Genomic DNA, 23,146 nt, shown 5'->3' on the forward strand with positions numbered 1-23,146 from the left:
ATGGTATACTACTTTATTCAATAGTAAGGCCATTTAGAAGTAACTAGCTACACAGGAACAAATCAATATTTTGTGAAGAGGTCACCTCCAAATGCATCAGTCCTCAAACTTAATGCTCTCTATTTTCCCCAGCTTGATAGAGGAGCGCAAATGCAGCTCTATGCCCAACTCTCCCGCCAAATGTGTGTCTCTGATCAAGACTAAACAGTTCTTCATCAACCAGGCCATATGCAACTCTGACCTCACACCCAGAGCCAAAGGCAAGAAGAACCAAAGGCGGCAGGAGAACAGTAAGTTCTCACTCTGCTGCAGATGTTGGGTTGCTACAGATATCATTTGTGCTGAACAAGCATCTTCTCAATACCCACTAGCTTGATTGCAGCATGTCTGAACACATCCATTAGTCATAGCCATTAGCCACACATCATTTTATCAACATCATTTAACGATGCCTATTCTTTTCCTCTGTCCAAAAATAAAAAGGTTGCTACCTTGCCCATCTTCTCGATAGAAATGAGTGCTCCAAAGATGAGGCAGAGGTATGCAGTGACTGCCCTCCCTTCAAACTTCACTGTGGTCTACACCGATGGCAACTATGTGGAGGTAGGCTTCTACTGGTCCCAACATCTTTCAAAAGCCTTGCTTGTTGCAAGTGAATGTTTTACCACTACGACCCATAACTACATTTTTTCCCGAAATGCCCCTAACTTGAAAGGGTAAGATGTAGCTCATTGTCCCGTTGTCTCTCTCCAAGCAATGGAATGACTTCATGAACCGCTCTGGATAGGAGCAGGAGAAGCTGCAAGCCCTTCTGGAAGAGGCCAAGAGAACAACTGCAACAAGCTCCTCAAGGACCAGAGAGAGGGTGAGAGCCCAGGGTCAATGCCTGCCACACCACAACATACACTCCCCTAACAAGCTTGTGGCGTTAAGCTGTTGAAAGTTCATTACCTCTATCACAGCCGGCCGTGACTGGGAGTCCGGGTTAGGGGAGGGTTTGGCCGGGGGGATTTCCTTTGCTCATCATGCACTAGCGACACCTTGTGGTGGGCCAGGCTCCTGCAAGCTAACTTCTGTTGTCCGTTTCCTCCGACATATTGGTGCAGCTGGCTTCCGGGTTAAGCGAGCAGTGTGTCAAGAAGCAGTGCTGCTTGCCGGGTCATGTTTCGGAGGATGCATGGCTCTTGACCTTCGCCTATCCCGAGTCTGTTGGGGAGTTGCAGCGACGAGACAAGATCGTAACTGTCAATTGGATATCATGAAATTAACTTTTTAAAGAAAGTTAATTGCCAAGCCTATGTTTTGGTTTGAGGTGTTTTAACCAAACATAGGGACACTGTTAGTCATGCTAGTGACACGTGTCATCATCCACACATACTAACCAGATTTCCATCAAACCATTTCATGCAGATGAATTAGCTGACTCATAAAAAACACAATGACAGGGCTGATGGAAACAGGAAATGTCGATTCAATTCATAAATGTTGACACTGGAGTCCATGAAATGAATTGAGAAATGGTGGTGGAAATGCCTTGATGCGCAAATATTGATATAATAACCATCATATCGATGTAAATGTAAAGTTATGCGATGATAGGCTGTTACGTTGTAGGCCTACCACCACAACGTGGAAAAGCATGAAATGTTAATAGGCTGGTGAAATAAGTTATTATTATCAGGTATCAAGGTAAGACCCAAGTGCAGATTGTGTGAAGTAACAATGTTTATTGTAACAACAGGGACAGGCAAATGACAGGCAAATGACAGGTCAAGGCAATCAGGGGTCGATAATCCAGAGTAGGAGCAAAGGTCACGGACGGCAGGCAAAGCGTCAGGCATAGTTCAGTAATCCAGAAGTGGAGCAAAGGTACAGAACGGCAGTCAGGGTCAGGTAGGGGTCAAAAAACAGGAGGACGAGAAAAAGAGAGTCTGGGAAAAGATAGGAGCTGACAGGACAAACGTTGGTAAGCTTGACAAACAAGACAAACTGGCAACAGATGGAGAACACAGGTATAAATACCCAGGGGATAAGTGGGGAAGATGGGCCACACCTTAAGGGGGTTGAGACAAGCACAAGTGAAACAGATCAGGGCGTGACAATTATGAACTTCACATGGTGGTTAAGTGCACGGTGATAATGCAAATTTACAATAGGCTAAATATCGAGTATAGGCTATTGAATGCTGGTGACATGATGATCAGTGCTTGGCTGCCAATTAGCAAATAAAATGATCTTGCTCTTATCCATATGTCAACAAATAAGCCTAACCTGTCCACTTTAACAGCAAACTCTTGTCTAGAGAACCTGCGCCAAAACCAGAATGGGCACGTTTTCAATTTATCGCAACCGTTTTTGTGACAAAACCATCAGTAGAGTTAGAAACCCATTTAACTTATGCTTTATTTGTTACATGGGATCTGAACACAACATTTATTTTTATGTTTATGTGCACTACGTCATCAGCACATCCTTTTATCCTCAACATGTCAGTTTGATGGAAACATACCTCTCGTGAGAAAATCCCTGTATTGTTTTTAATACAGATTTTAGTAGATTCACATGAAAATTTGTCACCAATTGGATGGAAACCTAGCCATAGACACTTTTACTTCCTTCGCTCACATTGGTTTAGGGTACACTTGAGGTACTTGGAAGAGAACATTCTCAGTTTCTTTGGTGCTCAACCTCACTCTGTTTACGCCACCAACCTTGGAAGCAGGTACTTTTTCCCTCTGAAGATTTTCCGAGGTGAAAATGTAGACTGGACTTGCATAGATACTGTGGGAAATGATGACCCAATTAACTCATTTCCAGACAAATGAGATGGAAGGATGTTATTGATTTATTAATTTAGCTTTGAGAGGCTACTGCTGACTTTCATGTCTTAGAGTAATTATGGAATGTAATTTCTCTTTGCTTATTTGAGCTGTTCTTGTCATAAAATGGACTTGGTCTTTTACCAAATATGGCTATCTTCTGTATACCACCCCTACCTTGTCACAACACAACTGATTGGCTCAAACACATTAAGGAGGAAGGAAAGAAATTCCACAAATGAACTTTTAACAAGGCACACCTGTTCATTGAAATGCATTCCATATGACTATCTCATGAAGCTGGTTGAGAGTATACCAAGAGTGTGCAAAGCTGTCAAGGCAAAGAGTGACTATTTTAAAGAATCTCAAATATAAAATATATTTTGATTTGTTTAACACTTTTTTTGGTAACTACATGATTCCATATATGTTATTTCATAGTTGTTATGTCTTCACTATTATTCTTTAATGTAGAAAATAGTAAAAAATAAAGAAAAACCCAGTAATGAGCAGGTGCCCAAACTTATGATTGGTACTATATTACACTACTGTTTAAAGTTTGAGTCACTTAGAAATGTCCTTGTTTTTGAAAGCAAAGCAAATTTTGTCCATTAAAATAACATCAAATTGATCAGAAATAGAGTGTAGACATTTAATGTTGTAAATTACTATTGTAGCTGGAAACGGCTGATTTAATGGGATATCTACATAGGCGTACATAGGTCCATTATCAGCAACCATCACTCCTGTGTTAGCTAATCCAAGTTGATCATTTTAAAAGGCTAATTGATCATTAGAAAACCCATTTGCAATTGTTAGCACAGCTGAAAACTGTTGTTCTGATTAAAGAAGCAATAAAAACTGGCCTTCTTTAGACTAGTTGAGTATCTGGAGCATCAGCATTTGTGGGTTTGATTACAGGCTCAAAATAGCCAGAAACAAAGAACTTTCTTTTGGAACTCGGTAGTCTATACTTTTTGTGAGAAATGAAGGCTATTCCATGCGAGAAATGTCCAAAAAACGGAAGATCTCGTACAACGCTGTGTACTACTCCCTCCCACAAGAATGCAATATCTCTGGCAAAACATCTACTTTTCTGTGAGTTGGGTACCACAATGTGAAAGTCTGAACATGTTTAACCAATTACAAACTTGAACTAAACAAAAAAAGTGTATGTGCAATTGGTCAATAGATCTTGCATCCAAAGATGATTTTATGAAATATCTGCTGCAAACTTCTAAAGTGGGCTTTTACCGTGTATCTTTGATTGTGTCAAAGTTTCAGAAAATTGGGAAAGAAAGCACAAACTCAGGATGTATGTTTAACTTAATGTTCATTTATTTTTGTACTTAAACCATACTACGTTTTATACGTTGGTTAGTTAGAGACTAGACTACCTGTGTGGCTCCTGTAGACTGAGGAAGGGATGGAGTTGGGTTGGAGCAAGGGTCTTTGATGCTGCCACTCCTTTTTGACTTTCTGCTGGGCGTATCAGCCAATCAGACCGAATATTGATGATCAAATGTTACGCTGCTGTGGCAGTACTGTTGATATTTAAACTAGGTCGCTAGCTAAACACACTTGATGGTTCAGGGCAACAATGGTACAACTTAATACAAAACATGTCTTATTTTACCGCCACCCAAACGGGCATTTTGCAAGTCGGAGGGCAAAGGGGTATGTGCTCGGGCACAGGTTGACTCCTGTCTGTGCATATGCCTGGTGCATAGTCACGCCCGTTACAGTTGGCCAATTGCTGGCAGTATTTCCTCCTGTTAGCAGTGTGGAAATAAATCACACATTTAGCATAGGCCTATATGTGCATGGTAAATGACACAATGTTTTGTTAGTGATCATTTGAGTTGTTTTGCAACGCTGTCAAGAGTTCTGCTACAGTAAATTGCTTGCAAGACAGTGTATTCTATTTTGAGAGTTGCCATGATTCATGAATCTATCCACTAGATGGCAGCATGATGTTGGTAAAGCTGTAAATATGTCACTTTTTGGGTGACCCGACAAAATTCACGTAGGAATTTGAGTTATAAATCTGACATTCTCATTGAAAGCAAGTCAAAGATGGGTATACCTGTTTTATGTGTGCTATTTCTGTGTGTGCTATTTCTATGCTTGCTGTTTTAAAGTTTAGTTTTTGCATCTTTTTTTTTACACCAGCTTCAAAAAATACAATATTTTTGGTTATGGAAAAGAATTTCACAGCAGTTTAGATATTACAATATTTCTCTACACTGTACTTGCTTGTTTTGTCACATAAACCGAAACTAGGCAAACTATTAGAATTTTTGTAACCAGGAAACAGATTTCTGCATAGTTCACTTTAATGTCTTAGAATAAAAAAAATTAAACAATCTTTCATGTGTTAGAAGAACCTTAAGTTTTCCTCAGTAAACTTCAATAAATTATTTTAGTTTATTTGTTAACTGACACAAAATGTCTTATAGGTAAATTGTTGATACTGATAAGAATGAAATTATGCTTCAATTCAAATATTTGTGCTGAAAGTTGACTTAAAACAGCAATCAGCCGTTAGAACAATAACAAAGCGTACACCCCGCCCCTGTTTCAGTTAAACGTTGAGGGATGAGGCTGCAGAAATGTAACCACTCTCAAATTCATAGACCGAGCCATGGATTCATTGAATGACCATCCATTATATCAAATATATCGTTTTAACCATGTTTTGAGGCTATATAGGGTTTGTTTACATTTACAAACATGGAGTAAAACAAGCTTTATTTTGGGTTCTGATGGGGCACGAAAGATGAACTATATCCTTCAAGAATTAATGGGTACATAATAAATACATAAGTAAAACAAATAGATGTAGCAACTGCAGATTGCCCCTTTAAGTCCTGTCTCACATCAGCATTATTAAAACGGACATTTGACTATAAAATATAGTAGGCCTACACTAGTGAAACAGACCTGCAAACCAGATTTTTACAAATGTATACAATTTGTGCCAAAGGTCTACATTCTTCATTATATCACCTTCAATGGCAAGAAAAAAACATATATGGACTCAAGCCTGATTTAAAAGTATAAATGATATCAACACATTACGCTGCTTAAATCAGAAATGCAATTCTGCTCAAGTATCACATTTGTTTAAATGAGTAGCCAAAACTCATCAGGATTGCAGTCTGGGCAAGAATAGGCGACTTCAACTAATTCTTGCTATGGTTAGTAGTTTGACCATTATTGTACTGTTATTGACTCTTTAATTAATTAAAGGAGAGTAGTAGTAATTTGATACAATCATTTAAATGTATGTATATCATTAATTAATGTATTAAAGCTCATGCAGTTATCTTCGGTTTAGTAATTGGTATTTATAATTACAAATACTGTAGCTGTATTGTAGCTAACCTTTGCTGGGTGATTGAAATGCATAACCCCTTTATAGGACAAGTAGTCTAACTCTGAAGAAACGCTAGATTTCTCTTATTAATTGTTATGCGTTAATGATAGTTAATATAATAATCATTATTAATAATATTATAATAATGAAATAATTTACGTTTATTTCCCAAGAAAATTCACATGGTAAATTTGGTAAGGAATAAGTTAAATGTATAAGCGATAATTAGGAGGCGTGGACTTAACTCTTCATTCGGTCTGTTTACTTCTTGTGCTATATATTAAGCATACAGTAGACACCACCCACCTACCCGCTGTAGGGTTAAAATGATCACCAACTAAGGGAACGTCGCCAAAAGCTCTTCATGGGTTAGGTAGTCTTCATTATAATTTCAAGGGACAATCTGCCAAGTTTCCAACCATGACTACGCCGAGGTGTGCTTAAGCAGAAAATTGTTAACGCATTCCTCGAATTATAGAACGCGCACACGTTTCAACATCTCTAAGTTATTTCAACAACATGAAACGTATAAAGTCGGTTTATAATGCAATTATTTCCCCCACATTGACAGCACATATATATTACACTTGCCGACATTCCCTTTGTATTGGGGTAGGTTGGCCCCCTCTGATTCAGAGGTTAGGAATTTGCATCCGATTGCTGTTTGTCAACCAATGATTTGACTCTACGACCGTGAGCACGCCTTGGATTAGGCAAAGATACAATGTAACCTCTGAATCAAAGCCATACGTTGAAATCGAATAATGTGTATACAACGGAATAGAAATATCACAATCAATTGATATCAGTTTACTACTATATATGAAATGTACAATCAATAACCACCAGAACGCCGTAGATTCAGGGGAAATCAGGAATGTTTTGCAAAAACAAAACGGAAGCTGATTTGGTAAGTTTTTTTTTTTTCCTTCTCTCTCTCTTATTGTGGCTCACATATTTGATTTGGATTTATACAAATAAGTGCCAGTCATATTCTGTCTGTTTAAAAAAAATATATATATAACGTCTCATTTAACTTGACTAATCGGATACAGTCTAATGTAATCGTATGCTGCCATGTGTGCAGTACATTCCCTTTTCGATATGTGGCGACGTGCCAAGTAATTAAATGATCGTTATGATATAAAAGCTTCAGTTATTATTATGGAATCCATCTGTGATCAATATGTTTCTGTCAAGCCTTTTCAACTGCAGTTATCCAGTTTGGGTTAGTTTTGCATTTGCAAATAATTAATTAATAGACTTTCTAATATAAATAAGTGTGCTATTTAACTAGGCAAGTCAGTTCAGAACAAATTCTTATTTACAACGACGGCCTACATCGTCCAAACCTTCCCCTAACCCAGACAACGCTGGACCAATTGTGTGCTGCCCTATGGGACTCCCGATCACGGACGGTTGTGATACAGCCCTGGATTGACCCCGGGTATGTAGTGACGCCTCTAGCACTGCAATGCAGTGCCTTAGACCGCGCGCCACTCACTAATGTGAAGGTCACATTAGTTTGGCGAATGGGGAAGTTGGAAACAGATATGGTAGCTGTATTTACAACTGGCCTGAAGCCAAGTTAAATAGAAAACAAAAAACGTTCATGAAAGTTATGAATATAAAAACCAACGGGCCTATTATATTTATCAGGTAAATTACATGATATAGCATGGAATCAATTGGGCCTTTTCAGCACTGCTGGCCTGTTTTTGAATTGAATTGACTTTTTGTAGACCCATAAAAGTTGCAGCATTTACATTTAGATGAATGGTGAGGGGGAAACACTACACTCTTAGGAAAACAGTGCTATTTAGAACCTACAAGGTTTCCTCTGAAAACCCCCTTTGGAACTCCTTTTTCTAAGAGTTTTAATACACAAGCAGTGTTTCCCCCAATATTAATTTGCACAAGCCACCCTTGCTTCGTACATTTCTAATGAATGCCTACATGTGTATCAACTATAGTGCATAATGTATATATGTGTGGTATATTCATGTATATGTCTATATTTGTTTAGACAGCCCAACTTGTATGTTGAGATGGCAAATTTGAACAAGTAGAGCAAGAGCAAGGGGATAGGAAGTGTCTTACGTAAGTGCCCCCCAAAAAAGGGGTTTTGGGTCTAGCAGTATGGAAGGAAATGAAGTCTGCAACAATCAAATGTCATCTCTTTGACTGTTACTACATCATGACATAAGGTGCCTGTGTCTATGGTTCCAATTTGGTAATACATTGATTCTGGCCCGTGAAGGTTTTGAGAAAGACTCATCACAAGTCTCTTTTAAGTGTGTGACAAAAATGTCCCTTGGGTGAGCTGTAAGCATGGCATTTGTGATTTCATTGGAGATGACTAACCAGGGTTGACCTCTGGAAGAACTTGCTAAGACTTTCAGTCATTGTGTGTATACAGAGGCTGACTTACAATATACTCTTGGGAAAAAGAGTCCAGAAAACACACACACACACACAAATGCAATGTTGTTTGTTTGATTTATTTTATTCATGTTAGCCTGACAAATAACAATCAAAACAGTATTTTATCTCACTATCATACCCAGCCAAGGTAGTATCTCTACTTGAAATCTGTGTGGACAGCATGCCAAATTATGAAGCCATATTTGCTCACTTTGTGCCTTTCCATAATTATAGCCTACTGTAACGCAGCATCCCATACATATTCATTTTCCAATGGCGGGCCATTCTCCATATTAGCCTGCAATGAGTCCTCGTTAAGAAAAGGGGGATTTGCTCAGTGATTGGACCTCTTTTGGATTAGAAACGTATGGTGGGCGATCAAGCTCAGATCTTAAAGGCCCAATGTCTTTGCATAATGAAGGCAGTCTAATGAATAACATGCCTTGTCAAGGCAGAATTTCTGTTACAGTTGGACATGTTGTGGCCAAGAAATTGTTTAGAATGTGTTCAGAGCGCAAACTGGGCTCACTAAGAAAGCGCTTTTGTAGTTCCATCAAAGTGAAAACTGTAACTGAGATAGTGAACCGGAAAACAAACAAGTACTTTTGGTTGGACATGTAACATCTATCATATGATTTGTACATGGTGGTAGTCTAGAGATAATGTCATTTTTCTAGGAAGCCGGGGAGTCAGCTGATTTTTCTTTTTCTTTTTTTTTTCCTTTTGTGGAAAATATTCCTGGTCCCTCCCTTTTTATTTCTTGTTTTTTTGTGTGAAAAAAACTATTGGAGATCTTCATACTCTTGTTTAATGGAATTATACTTAGTTATGTCTTACAGAATATGTAAGGAATTCTATAAAAAACAAGATTCTGCACATTGTGTCTTGAATCATCAATATAGATTATGTGTTATAACAGAATTATTCACTATTTCCACTAACACGACACTAATCCTGTTGTTGCATCTGGAATTCAATCAGCAGTCATTTTATAAAACATTTAAAAAAGTAATCAAACAAGGGCAATTTGTAGAACAGTGACAGCATCTTCATCCTTGTCGATACATTACAATAGCTAAAACCAATTTGAACTGAGCTATCGTGTTTCTAAGCTATGAGCTTAACATCCGTCCAATAGTTCTCTGCTATAGCCTTGTGTGAATGTCTCCTTTTCCCAGGTGCAGTGAAAATACAGACTCACCTAACAGCTTAGTTGTTTATGAACACACTGGAAAAATATGAAGAAGAAAAATGTGGCCTCTGTTTGCTGTTGAAATGTATGTTTTTATAGACACGTTTATATCTCAATGTAGCTCAGTTTATATCAGCTATAGTTATGATAGAAATGACATGGGTAAAATATTGTTACTATCCAATCTTACATCTACAGTGTAATTGGTTTCAAGTGACTTCATGTCACAAAGGATGACCGTCCTCTCAATACACATTTAGTTTGGCCGTATTACATACATCTTGTGATATTTGCCAGACATATTCATAACAGACAAGTAAGCAATTTGAATAAGTCTATAGTATCAGTGAACAGTAACCACAAAGGTCAATGAATTGAGAATTTGTTTTAAAAAGAGGATAAATCTTCAACTGTCAAATACTGTATGTTTGAACTGAGCGCTTTATTTGTAGTGACCATACTTTTGTACTGTCATCATCCTGTTGTTGCTCAGATATATTTGTTGCAATAAAATGTAAATTGACATCTGTTGTCTTCTGTAATTGTAATACCGTATGGCGTTTTCTATTACTGCTGCTCAGTGACCACACAAACCCAAAATGCCTCTTTACTCCACTACTGTAGTTTCCCTGCCATTTGAGGGGGAAGTGTAGTGAGTTGGCTCGTTTTTCAACTGTTCCTTTGCCAAAACCCACATATCAAAGTGTCCTTCTGGCACACAAGCCGTTTCTGTGTTTCTCCTGACAAAAAAAAGGAAAAGAAAATCACTACTTCACTCTTTGGGTTCAAGCCATGGGGGAATCCCGGAAGACTGATAGTGATGTAATGTAGGTGGAATGAAGCTTGGGTAAGAATCTTTCTGTGGGAAGAGCCATGTTATTTGTCCACCTATAACATTGATATACATTTTGCGTGGACAACTGCCAGTGCAATTATATTGAAAGCCAGAGTTCTAGTCATCCAGTACTATCCTTACAGGTGTCTGCCTTGAGACCAACACAAAGCTTTGCACGTGTCCATCTAGGAGTTTATTTGCGCTTCATATTTACACCCCTTGGCTGGCATGAATGTGTGACGAATGAGCAAGTTGGATTAGGAATCCATGCCAAAGAGCTGTTTCCTGCCTATCGCTCCTCACTTACCCAGACAATGGCTGGATTGTACAAGATTAAATTGAATCAAATTTTATTGGCTGTGTACACATTGTGTACTGTTATCGCAGGTGCAGTGAAATGCTTATGTTTCTAGCTTCAACAGTGCTGTATACCTAACAATACACACAAATCCCAAAAATACGAAGAAATATCAGAACAAGCAATGTCAGTCGTGTGTGTGAATGTAAATATATACTGAATAGGATAGGTATGTACAGCAGTTATATAGGATGACTGGAATACAGTATATGCATATGAAGTGGGTAAAACAGTATGTAAACATGATTAAAGGTACCAGTGTTAAATGACTATGTACAGTACATAGGGCAGCAGTCTCTTAAGGTGCAGGGTAGAGTACTGGGTGGTAGCTTGCTAGTAACAATGAGTAAGTTCAAGACAGGGTGTTGGGCAGAAGCCGGCTAGTGGTGACTATGGCCTCCCTGCAATTGTATGAATCAACAAGTTAATCCAGTTTGGGGCATTTGTGTATCAATGTAGATACACTTCATACTCATTAAGTACGTCCTCTTCAGCTCAGTCCTTAGGGAGAATTATTTTCCTGTGTCACTTAAAGAGTGAACATGGAAATGAGTCTCACTGCGTCTTATCTAGGAAATGCATTTCTAGGGCTGTTTCTGAACTTTCTGGGAAATAATATAAATAATGGTGCTTTTTAAAGGAATTAATAGCATCAGACATGATCAAACAGGGAACAATGATAATGGCTAATGGGCAGTGAAAGGCCAATATCCACAAGAGAGAGCTAACTGTATCGACAGGCAGAATTTCCTTTCAGAGGTCATATAACATCTATGTGTGTGTCATTCATCCTATACAAGAGTAGTCTTACAGTTGCAACAGCTGTGCAAGGTTTAGTTGTTTGTTACGTGGGAGATCTGATATACTAAGATCACCATTGATTCAGAAGCCAGAGTGCTGGTGTCAGAACCTAGAGAATTGAGCACTAGCAAAACTGCAATGGCCATTGCTGGTGCTGCAGTAGAGAAACTTTCAAACTGAATTAGTTACTTTATTAAAGTTGTTGATGACTTTCCAATTACAGCAACCTTATTCTCTGATTTTTAGCTTTTATATTGGAAGTACTTGGCTGGTTTACTCTTCTGCATGTTCAACATGGTCAATCTGGAACGTATAGTCTCAATTAGGGCTGTTGCGATGACCGTATTACCGCCACACCGGCTGGCTTGAAAATGAATCGCACACATATTATTTAGTATATGTAAAGACAAGATTAAATCAAGAATAGTCTGAGTGACTATTAGCCTATCACTTGTGAATAATGCCCAGCATAAGAAACTGCCTTATTTTTGTTGCAACTTTTCCTCCATCATAGTCGCTGTTACGGCTTTCTAGGTGGGAAGGAGAGTCGGACCAAAATGCGGCGTGTAGATTGCGATCCATGTTTAATAAACAAACGTAAAACACGAATCAATTACAAACACTACAAAACAAAGAACGTAACGAAAACCGAAACAGCCTATACTGGCGTAAATAAACACAGAACAAGGACATCAGGACACTAAGGTCAATCACCCACGAAACACTCAAAGAATATGGCTGCCTAAATATGGTTCCCAATCAGAGACAACGATAAACACCTGCCTCTGATTGAGAACCACTTCAGACAGCCATAGACTTAACTAGAACACCCCACCAAGCTACAATCCCAATACAAACACACCACATACAAAAACCCATGCCACACCCTGGCCTGACCAAATAAATGAAGACAAACACAAAATACTTCGACCAGGGCGTGACAGTCGCACACCTTATGTAGCCTAGCCCATAGGCCTATATGTTTTGATAAGATTTGTATCACAACTAAAGTGGCCAAATAACTTCATAAAATTAAGCACATTATGCTGCTTTACAAGGGGTGTAGAGCCTAGCTGGCATACATAAGCAGTGCGTGAGATTCAAGTTTGGGGGAGATCATTTTCATCATAAAAATGTACCTTTATGATAAAAGCATTAAGTGCATAACCGCATTTGTGGTCACTTTTGAGAATGGTGTTTTCCTGCTAATGGAACATTCACGCTTATAGCCGACTGCCATGTGCGTATTACTGCGCTAATAATCTGAAGAAATAACATAACAGTTTATCAACAACCTCTCCCTCCATTCTCATAGACGGGGCTGCAGTAGAGCAGGTTGAGACCTACAAACTAACATGGTCCATGCACACCAAGAAGAGGGCACGACAAAACCTATCCCCCTCAGGAGACTGAAAAGATTTGGCATGGGTCCTCAGATCCTCAAAAGGTTTTACAGCTGCACCATTGAGAGCATCCTGACTGGTTGCATCACTGCCTGGTATGGTAACTGCTTGTTCTCCGACCGCAAGGCCCTACAGAGGGTAGTGCGAACGGCCCAGTACATCACTGGGGCCAAGCTTCCTGCAATCCAGGACCTCTATACCAGGCGGTGTCAGAGGAAGAATTGTTAAATACTCCAGCCACCCGAGTCATAGACTGTTCTGTCTGCTACCGCACAGCAAGCGGTACCAGAGCACCAAGTCGAGCCATAAAACTCCTGAACACCTAGTCAAATGGCTACCCAGACTATTGGCATTGCCCCACCTCTCTTACACCGCTGACCGCTGCTACTCTCTAAGCATAGTCACTTTAATATCTCTACCATGTACATGAACAAGCAAAAAAAGAAACGTCCCTATTTCAGGTCCCTGTCTTTCAAAGATAACTTCACACATCTTCATTGTAAAGGGTCTAAGCATGGTTTCCCATGCTTGTTCAATGAACCATAGATAATTAATGATCATGCACCTGTGGAACTGTCGTTAGTGTCTTAACAGCTTACAGACGCTAGGCAATTAAGGTCACAGTTATAAAGACTTAGGACACTAAAGAGGCCTTTCTACTGACTCTGAAACACCAAAAGAAAGATGCCCAGGGTCCCTGTTCATCTGCGTGAACGTGCCTTAGGCAAGGAGGCATGAGGACTGCAGATGTGGCCAGGACAATAAATTGCAATGTCCGTACTGTGAGACGCCTAAGACGGCGCTACAATGAGACCGGACGGACAGCTGATTGATCATCCTCGCAGTGACAGACCACGTGTAACAACACCTGCACAGGATCTGTACAGCCGAACATCACACCTACGGGACAGGTACAGGATGGCATCAACTACTGCCCGATTTACATCAGGAACGCACAATCCCTCCATCAGTGCTCAGACTGTCCGCAATAGGCTGAGAGAGGCTGGACTGAGGGCTTGTAGGCCTGTTGTAAGGCAAGTCCTCACCAGACAACACTGGCAACGTTGCCTATGGGCACAAACCCACCATTGCTGGACCAGACAGGACTGGCAAAAAGTGCTCTTCCCTTACGAGTCGCGATTTTGTCTCACCAAGTGTGATGGTCGGATTTGCGTTTATCGTCGAAGGAATGAGCGTTACACCGAGACCTGTACTCTGGAGCGGGATCGATTTGGAGGTGGAGGGTCCATCATTGTCTGAGGCGGTGTGTCACAGCATCATCGGACTGAGCTTGTTGTCATTGCAGGCAATATCAACGCTGTGCGTTACAGGTGAAGACATACTCCTTCCTGCAGGCTCATCCTGACATGACCCTCCAGTATGACAATTCCACCAGCCATACTGCTCGTTCTGTGCATGATTTCCTGTGGGACAGGAATGTCAGTGTTCTGCCATGGCCAGAGAAGAGCCCGGATCTCAATCCCATTGAGCACGTCTGGGGCCTGTTGGATCGGAGGGTGAGGGCTAGGGCCATTGGTGGAAGAGTGGGGTAACATCTCACAGCAAGAACTGGCAAATCTGGTGCTTTCCATGAGGAGGAGATACACTGCAGTACTTAATGCAGCTGGTGGCACACCAGATACTTACTGACTGTTAATTTGATTTTAATCCCCCCCCCCTTTGTTCACAGACACATTATTCCATTTATGTTAGTCACATGTCTGTGGAACTTGTTCAGTTTATGCTTCAGTTTTTGAGTCTTGTTATGGTCATACAAATATTTGCATGTTAAGTTTACTGAAAATAAATGCAGGTGACAGTGAGAGGACGTTTCTTTTTTTGCTGAGTTTATTACCTCAACGAACCGGTGCCCCGCACATTGACTCTGTACCGGTACCCCCATGTATATAGTCTTGCTATTGTTATTTTACTGCTGCTCTTTAATTACTTGTTACTTTTATTTCTTGTTCTTATCTGTATTTTATTCAACTGCATTGTTGTTGTTTAGGGGCTCGAAAGTAAGCATTTCACTAAGGTCTACACCTGATGTTGTATTAGGCGCATATGACTAATAAAAATGTTTCATTTGACATTTAAAACTAAACGTTCTGATCTGTTGCGTCAGCCACTTTGCGTTAAAAAATTGTTTTGATGCTAGTGGTTGTATGCTAGTGGGATCTATCACATCCCACAACTGTCCTAGACTATCTTTGGAATATTTATTTCTAGCACAGAATAGGTCAACTTTTGTACTCGGGGGTATAGTAGATTGACATAGAATAGTGCTTTTGCTGTTTGTTAGACCTACTCATCTTGTTGGCTGATGAAAAGTCAATGTGGACAATTCTTCCAATATCTTCAATATGCACCTCGGAATTAGATAAGGACAGGTGCAGTTGCATCCCCGTTGGGTCTGTCTTCACTTGTAGCCTGTGAGAAATACCCAATCACGTGATTGAGGGCCATGTGAGAGCGGGCAGCACTCAAGGAGAAGGGCACAACGCAGCACTGCAGCACAACGGCCATTGGCTTTCAAAAGGCATGGATTTTTTAGGGTGCATGACAGCCAAACAATGGGGATGCCGCCATGAAATTTGAGGCATTATCAAGTGCTTGTCAAATTGTGAATGAGAGACTGATAAAGTGTGTACAGCCTGCACACAAAAAAACAAAGCAGAGCTCATGCCTTTCAAGCAAATTTTTTTGAAATCATCATTACAGTCGCATCATACAGCCTTACAGTGTATTAAAAATCTAAACCTATAGCCCATGTTTGTAGAACTAAAGTTACATAACTCTAAATTAAGCATATAGGAATACCTATTTCTTTGTGAACTATTTATTAAACTTTTTTTTAAATGCAGATGTTCCCAAAGGTCTGCATCTGTGTGGAATCCAGGAGATGCTAAATGTGTTAATGTAAATTACCGTGAGACCGACAGTTATTGTTTGACAATCACCGGCTGACAAAATTTTTGATCACCACAGCCCTAGTCTTAACTGAAATCCTGACTGCGCCAATCGTATGTTGACTTCCACGTCACACTATTTCCCCCCCCATGGCTCAATGGAGAGTACAATGCTGCTCTTGATAGCAGGGTTGTTGCTAGCCTTGTTGCTAGCCTAGTGTTAGCCTATCATTCAGAGATGAGCACAGGCAATAGTCAATCCATCCATCCTTCATGTATTTTCAGTCCCATTGATTGACCATGCTTTTGCTCTGAAAAATGAATAAAAACTGGTTTGCAGTTTCATTCCATCAGGACTATATTGAAGTGAATAGTCAGTAGGTTACTACCTGTGTCAGCATTTTCAAAATGGCTGAATTTGTGTGTTTGATTGAAAACTCCCCCAAAATTCCTCTAAACTTTTATAATAAGGAGATCATTGGATTAGGATTATTCTGAAATTTGACCAACAATTTAATGGCTGGCTTTGCTAATCAGATTTGAGATTTGAGCCCCATGCTGAATGTATTGTGGAAGAGGTCGGTGGAAAGTGCGGGTGACACTTTCTGAATGATCTTGTTGTTAGTGTAATGGGCTCAATAGAAGCAGTGTTATTCTCTCCAGAGGTAATACCTGGAGGAATGTGACAGAATACCACATACCAGTAAACAAGACCAGCACTATTGACCAGGTTTTAGAAATGGACCTTGTGTTTTATGGTGGTTATCTGGTATGCAAAAGGCCTCCACCTGTATTCTAAGCAAACAAGGAGATGTCAAGATGTGGTCTGTAGTCTCAGAATATGTTGGAGAGATCCCTACACACTTCCAAACTCAACTAGTGCTTTTCTGTCCAATACCAGCTTGCCGGTTAAATATACACTGCAAATGACAAATGTTACCCAATGCACAATTTTAGTGCTCTGTACTGTCTCATGCGTTCTTTGGGAGACTATAGTTGAATATTAGAGCACGCTTCATGTGAGGTGGCAGAGACCCTTTATCACGTTGGAATTAGACCCTTAGCGCTTTCCTTATCTTTTTGTCCTGTTTGTTCAGACCTCAATCTTCCACCCTCACCCCTCCCTCGGTCTCTGTGCCAGTAGGTAACCAGAGGATTAACTCAATAGCTCTCATCATTCGTCCTTTATCCTTCTTTTAAACCAGCTGTCCACCCGGTTGGCTTCGTGGCAGTCCCCCCCCCTCATCCTGTTTCATCTAGCCTCCAACAATAACCCTATGGTCAGATCACTTATGGGTGTCCATTGCTGTAGTTTGAAGCCAAAATACATTTCAATAGGTTGCAATGATACTGTGATTGACTCAAGGTTGTGGTTCACATTGTGTGGAGCTGAAGTTACTAAGTTTGCCCTAGCCATTCACCACCTGTGACGCAAAATAACTTGTTTGCACCAGAAGGCTGACCACGCCTACATCCGTTTTGCATAACAAAGATGAATGATAATGGCATTATTATGCAATCACACGAATCATTGACATAGTCCCAAAGTTATTTATATCATGGTGGTGAATGTGATGCAGCGCTTCAATGTTCCCTATTGACAATCAGAATGATGAATGAATGATCTAACATAGAGTGAGGACTGTATCTTGCCATGTCTGTGGGAAATCAAAGATGTTGGCCACCAAAAAAGGCATTTGAAGCAGAGAAACCACTAACACCTCCCACAATTCAATGTATTTGAATCAGGAACAGCAAAGACTTTGAAAGCAGTTTGCTGTTCTGCTATGGTGTGTCTCTGTAATGGAATATTTCCAAATATAAGGAAGCACATTTTGTGCAAAAGTTTAGAGAACCACTCAGTCGTGAAGCAGTCAGTTGTGAATTGGGCTTAACCACTGGCTTATGAAACTGTATTGTGAAACATTGGGGGCTGCAAATTGGCGTAAGATAAATAATTATGGTCAATGCATTTGACTGTTGATGATTCAACATGTATGTTTAGAATGTAATAGCAACACAGTTTTGGTCTGTAACCCCAAGTCTAGTTTTATGGTTGCAATAAACAGACAAGATACTTGTTACCATAGTGCTATAGAACTTGATACAATATGATACGATATATGGCCAAAAGTATGGCCGAGCAGTCGCACACAAGCCAAAGATCACCATGCGCAATGCCATGCGTCGGTTGGAATGGTGTAAAGGTCACCGCCATTGGACTCTGGAGCAGTGGAAACACGTTCTCTAGAGTGATGAATCACGCTTCACCATCTGGCAGTCCGACGGACTAATCTGGGTTTGTCAGATACAGGAGAACACTACCTGCCCCAATGCTTAGTGCCAACTGTAGAGTTTGGTGGAAGAGGAATAATGGTTTGGGCTTGGCCCCTTAGTTCCAGTGAAGGTAAATCTGAAACGGTTTGTCGAGATCGTTGTGGAAGAACTTGACTGGCCTGCACAGAGCCCTGACCTCAACCCCATCAAACCCCTTTTGGATAAATTGGAACGCTGACTGCAAGCCAGGCCTAATCCCCCAACATTAGCACCTGACTTCACTAATGCTTGTGGCTGAATGGAAGCAAGTCACCGTAGCAATGTTCCAACATCTAGTGACAAGCCTTCGCAGAAGAATGGAGCCTGTTATAGTAGCAAAAGGAGGACCAACTCCATATTAATGCCCATGATTTTGGCATGAGATGTTCGACGAGCATGTCTACATACTTTTGGTCATGTATTGTATGATGTTCTATTGCTACTCTTTTGGATCCAACAAATGCAGTGACACAGTTGCCCTCTGTGGCAGAAAATAATGTTGCGTGAATTGATATTGAATGTCTCTCACCTCTGCTAATACAACTGTTCATCTGGTGTTTATTTCTTGTCTCCTGACACACAAGCCCATAGAAGGGACAAAGAGGTTTGCCAGTGCTGTTTTAGTCACTTTATTATCCCATTCATACTAAGACATTTTTCTGCCAACTTTCTTTTCTGCCTTTTCCTTATATCTGAAAGGTATTGCCGGTATCAAAGCAAAAACTTTTTTATTTCCGCTTAACGACCTAGTAATAATTTCGGTAAACAAGTGGTGTTGGTATAGCTCATCTATTCGTTGCTCATCTATCACTGATCAGAAACATTTAGCATGCAATAATGTAGCCCAAAACAAGTGTAGGCCTACTATTTTTGCCCGATCGCGTATAGGCAACTCCAAAAGCCAACGGAGGTCGTGAAATATGAACACAAGACAGCTTTTGAAAATATAATTCCTATTATTTTCAGACGGGAAAAATATTATTTGTATTTTATTCCATTATATTCTTACTACAAAATATGTGTGTTGACTGTGATCGTGGTAGGTGTGTCGTCTGTTTTTAATGAACAAAATAATGAACTATTGATTTAATTAGTTTGGATGTAGTATAGTTCAACTCAAACCATTCCATTTAATTGTTTTGAAAATACATTTTATTAGACTTATGTTTCTTAGGACCGGCCTAAACCAATGAATAATGGATGGTGTTTATTCAATGGCTTTATTCAAATAGACGCCCACCCACATCTGCACACCACTACTACCACTCCTCCCCGGCATCCCAGCATGGTCATGGGAGGTATAAAATGAGTATGCAGGCAAGAAAGTGGTAAAAAAAATGGGCCTGTTTGTAAGGGGGTCATATAAGCATTGGTCAAAAAAACATTTACAGGCAAAATACAGTGAATCCTATATGAAAGCAGCATATTTTTTTAATGAGTAAGAGAAGCACATTCATCCTGAACACTATCATGACTAGAGTCATAGGCCTGTGGTCCAAAGCAGATCAGTACAGGGTATTGGCCAGGGTGTCATTCCAGAGGCAACCTCGTCTGTTCAACACCTGCTTGGAGAATCTGTCTTCATATCCCTGTCAGTGTGTGCTCTTGTTTCTAGAGCAACATGTGTAAAGCTTATCTTTGTTCCGACCTAGATGTGACCTAGGCCTTGTTCAATCAAAATGTAGACCATAGAAGCAACTACAGTGCCTTCAGAAAGTGTTCACACCCCCCTTGACTTTTTCCATATTTGATGGTTACCAGGAAGACCGTGAATATATCTTGAGTTACAGTTTTTGACTTAAATATACTTAAAAATCTATGGAAAGACCTGAAAATGATTGTCTAGCCATGATTAATGACCAATTTAACAGAAGAATTTTGAAAATAATTATGGGCAAATGTTGCACAATCCAGGTGTGGAAAGCTCTTACCCAGAAAGACTCAGAGCTGTGATCGCTGCCAAAGGGGATTCTAACATGTATTGACTCAGGGGTGTGAATACTTATGTAAATGAGACATTTCTGTATTTAATTTTCAATTAAATGTAAAGCAATTTATGAAAACATATTTTCACTTTGTCATTATGGGGTATTGGTTGTAGATGGGCGAGAAAGAAATCATATTGAATTCAGGCTGTAACACAACAAAATGTGGAATAAGTTAAGGGGTATGAATACTTTCTGAAGGCACTGTAGGAGCCAAATCTGGTATGTCTCACTATGAATTGCTGTCCATGTGAGTCATTTGAGTACAGTACAAATAGATCTTAGTCATCCTAGAAAATACTCTGAGTAATGTTTGTTGGACAAATTACGTACTGGTCATGCAAATCGGGGCTGTATCATGGATTTCCCCCTTATATTTGAATTTCTGACCAAAAATATGTCCTACCATGAATAGGGTGCATTTTATGTCCTTCAGCCATTGTGTGTGTAAATGTTGGTAAAACACTCAATCATAGTGTAAAAGCTGATGAACATAACACGTTGAGCCTGTTACCCCATAGAAAGATAGGCTAGTTTACATTTTTTGTTAAGCTTGTATTCAATTTCCCTTCCTCCATTCATCCCTGTCACAATGAGAGTTATGGGTGATTTTAAGATAAAATTGTCAACCCTAAGACAGTCGGACCCTGTCATTTTAAATGAAACTGAGTGGCTGCGGATCCAAGTTCTCTAGACCCCTCTTCCCGACAGCTAAAGGTCAGAAGCTTCTGCGCATGTGCAGGATTCTTTACTTGGCACACCGTCTCTACTCGTTCGGCTACCCAGAGAACAGACTACTCTGGCGAATGGTGCTCATTTAAGAAAGCTGAATCAATGTTTGAAAGATCACATAATGACCGTATTCAACATAACAGAACTGAATATAATAGCATAGTATAACGTTACTTTAAAACAAAAATACCACCTCTTTTAATGATACGATTATATAATGATTGTTCGACTGGTGGCCAATACTCAACAGAGAGCACCACCAGGCAAAATAAACTTGGTTATGCCCCCCCCCCCCCCGGCACTATTCAACTGATTCAACCAATCAAGGCTTGATGATGAGTTGGTCATTTGAATAACCTGTGTAGTGCAAAACATGTACCCAGGGGGGCCCGAGGACCGACTTTGGGGAAACCCTGCTGTAGCTTAACTCAAGATCTTCTCATGAAACTGATTGAGATCACATGGTTGGCATGCATAGACATTTTCCGAATTGACTGGCCTTCACGTCTTAAAGTAATGATGGATTGTTGTTTCTATTTGCTTATTTGAGCTGTTCTTGCCATAATATGGATTTGGTCTTTGACCAAATAGGGCTATCTTCTATATACCACCTCTACCTTGTCACAACCCAACTGATTGGCTCAAACACAGTAAGAAAGAAAGAAATTCCACAAATTAACTTTTAACAAGGCACACCTGTTAATTGAAATGCATTCCAGGTGACTACCTCATAAAGCTGGTTGAGAGAATGCCAAGTGTGTGCAAAGCTGTCATCAAGGCAAAGGGTGGCTACTTTAAAGAATCTCAAATAGAAAATATAATTTGATTTGTTTAACACTTTATTTTGGCTACTACCTGATTCCATATATGTTATTTCATAGTGTTGATGTCTTCACTATTATTCTACAATGTAGAAAATAGTAAAAATAAAGAGCAACCCTTGAATGAGTAGGTGTGTCTAAACTTTTGACGGGTACTGTATGTGCTTACCAACATGTGAAAAATGTTGAAGCAGTGGCTGGTGCTTTGTCTCACATGTGTTTGTCTCTTTCCCACAGGCCCTGGTAAATCCCTTCCGGTGAAGTCCACATAGAGAGATTTTCAGCCACTAGTTCTTAAGTACAGCACTCACATGGACTCTTCTAAGTGGTGAGACTTCACTGACCTTCCCTGCACTGAGAAACGGCACAAGAGTCTTCCGGCTCGGGAGCCGTGGACAGTGTCCGAGTGTATGTCTCATCGCTCTAAGCATCCTTCCCACTCTTCAAGAACCTACCCGTCAAAAGAGCTCTGCAGCCGCTGAGTTAGTTGGTCAGGCCTTCTATCCAGCCCCTCAGCATCAGGACTTAGAGAGGTGGCAGCCCACACCGGCCCCTGTGACTGGAGCTGTTCAGGGGGAGGGGAAGGAGACCACTGACTGGTGCATCACTTTCCCTTGAGATGAAGCTTCAAGCCGTGATGGAGAACCTTCACAGGCAGCAGAGGGCCAAGTTGCTGATGGAACTGGAGCAGCAACAGCTGCAGCAGGGTGGCGCTCTGCAGGGTCATGGATGTACCTCCGCCCACATTGGGGACGAGCTGATGGGAAGCCCTGCCCCCGAGGCGGAGCACGCCCAGATGGCGGCGCTGGCAGCCATGAGAGCAGTGGCGGCGGGGCTGCAGAGGGCCTCAGACAGCCCCACTTCAGAGCGCAGCATTAAGGGACAGGAGGAGGATGACGAGGATGAGGAAGGAGAGGAGCAGTACAAGGATATGATGGACTCTGTGGAAGAGGAGCAGATGTGAGTAGGACTGCCTCATTCTTCTACCCTGTTGTCTTCATTTCACCTTGAATGTCTGATTTGCTTTGCTCTGGTCTAGGGTTTTGTCTGGTCTTTGTTCACTTGTAATGGGTGAGCGTTTCATACACATTTCCTCAATCTTTACCATTTAGCCTATATAATGCAACACCTTTTTAATGTTTCAATGGTGTGTTAGCTAGCTTTCCATCGAA

The 23,146-nt window shown here is 40.5% G+C and overlaps 1 protein-coding gene and 1 pseudogene across 1 annotated transcript in view; both read left to right on the forward strand.

The window, feature by feature from the left end:
* LOC135511446 (R3H domain-containing protein 4-like) lies at positions 1-22,592 on the forward strand (annotated as a pseudogene).
* Positions 6,877-23,146, forward strand: part of LOC135512662 (AT-rich interactive domain-containing protein 3A-like) — a 40,960-nt gene continuing 24,690 nt past the window's right edge. Inside the window, exons 1-2 of the mRNA XM_064934911.1 lie at positions 6,877-7,108; positions 22,212-22,934. Coding sequence (XP_064790983.1) covers positions 22,594-22,934 — 341 coding nt within the window. The 5' untranslated portion in view covers positions 6,877-7,108; positions 22,212-22,593. The remainder of the gene's footprint in view (positions 7,109-22,211; positions 22,935-23,146) is intronic.

This window comes from Oncorhynchus masou, chromosome 24 (genome assembly GCF_036934945.1).
Source record: "Oncorhynchus masou masou isolate Uvic2021 chromosome 24, UVic_Omas_1.1, whole genome shotgun sequence".
In the NCBI taxonomy this organism is placed as follows: domain Eukaryota; kingdom Metazoa; phylum Chordata; class Actinopteri; order Salmoniformes; family Salmonidae; genus Oncorhynchus; species Oncorhynchus masou.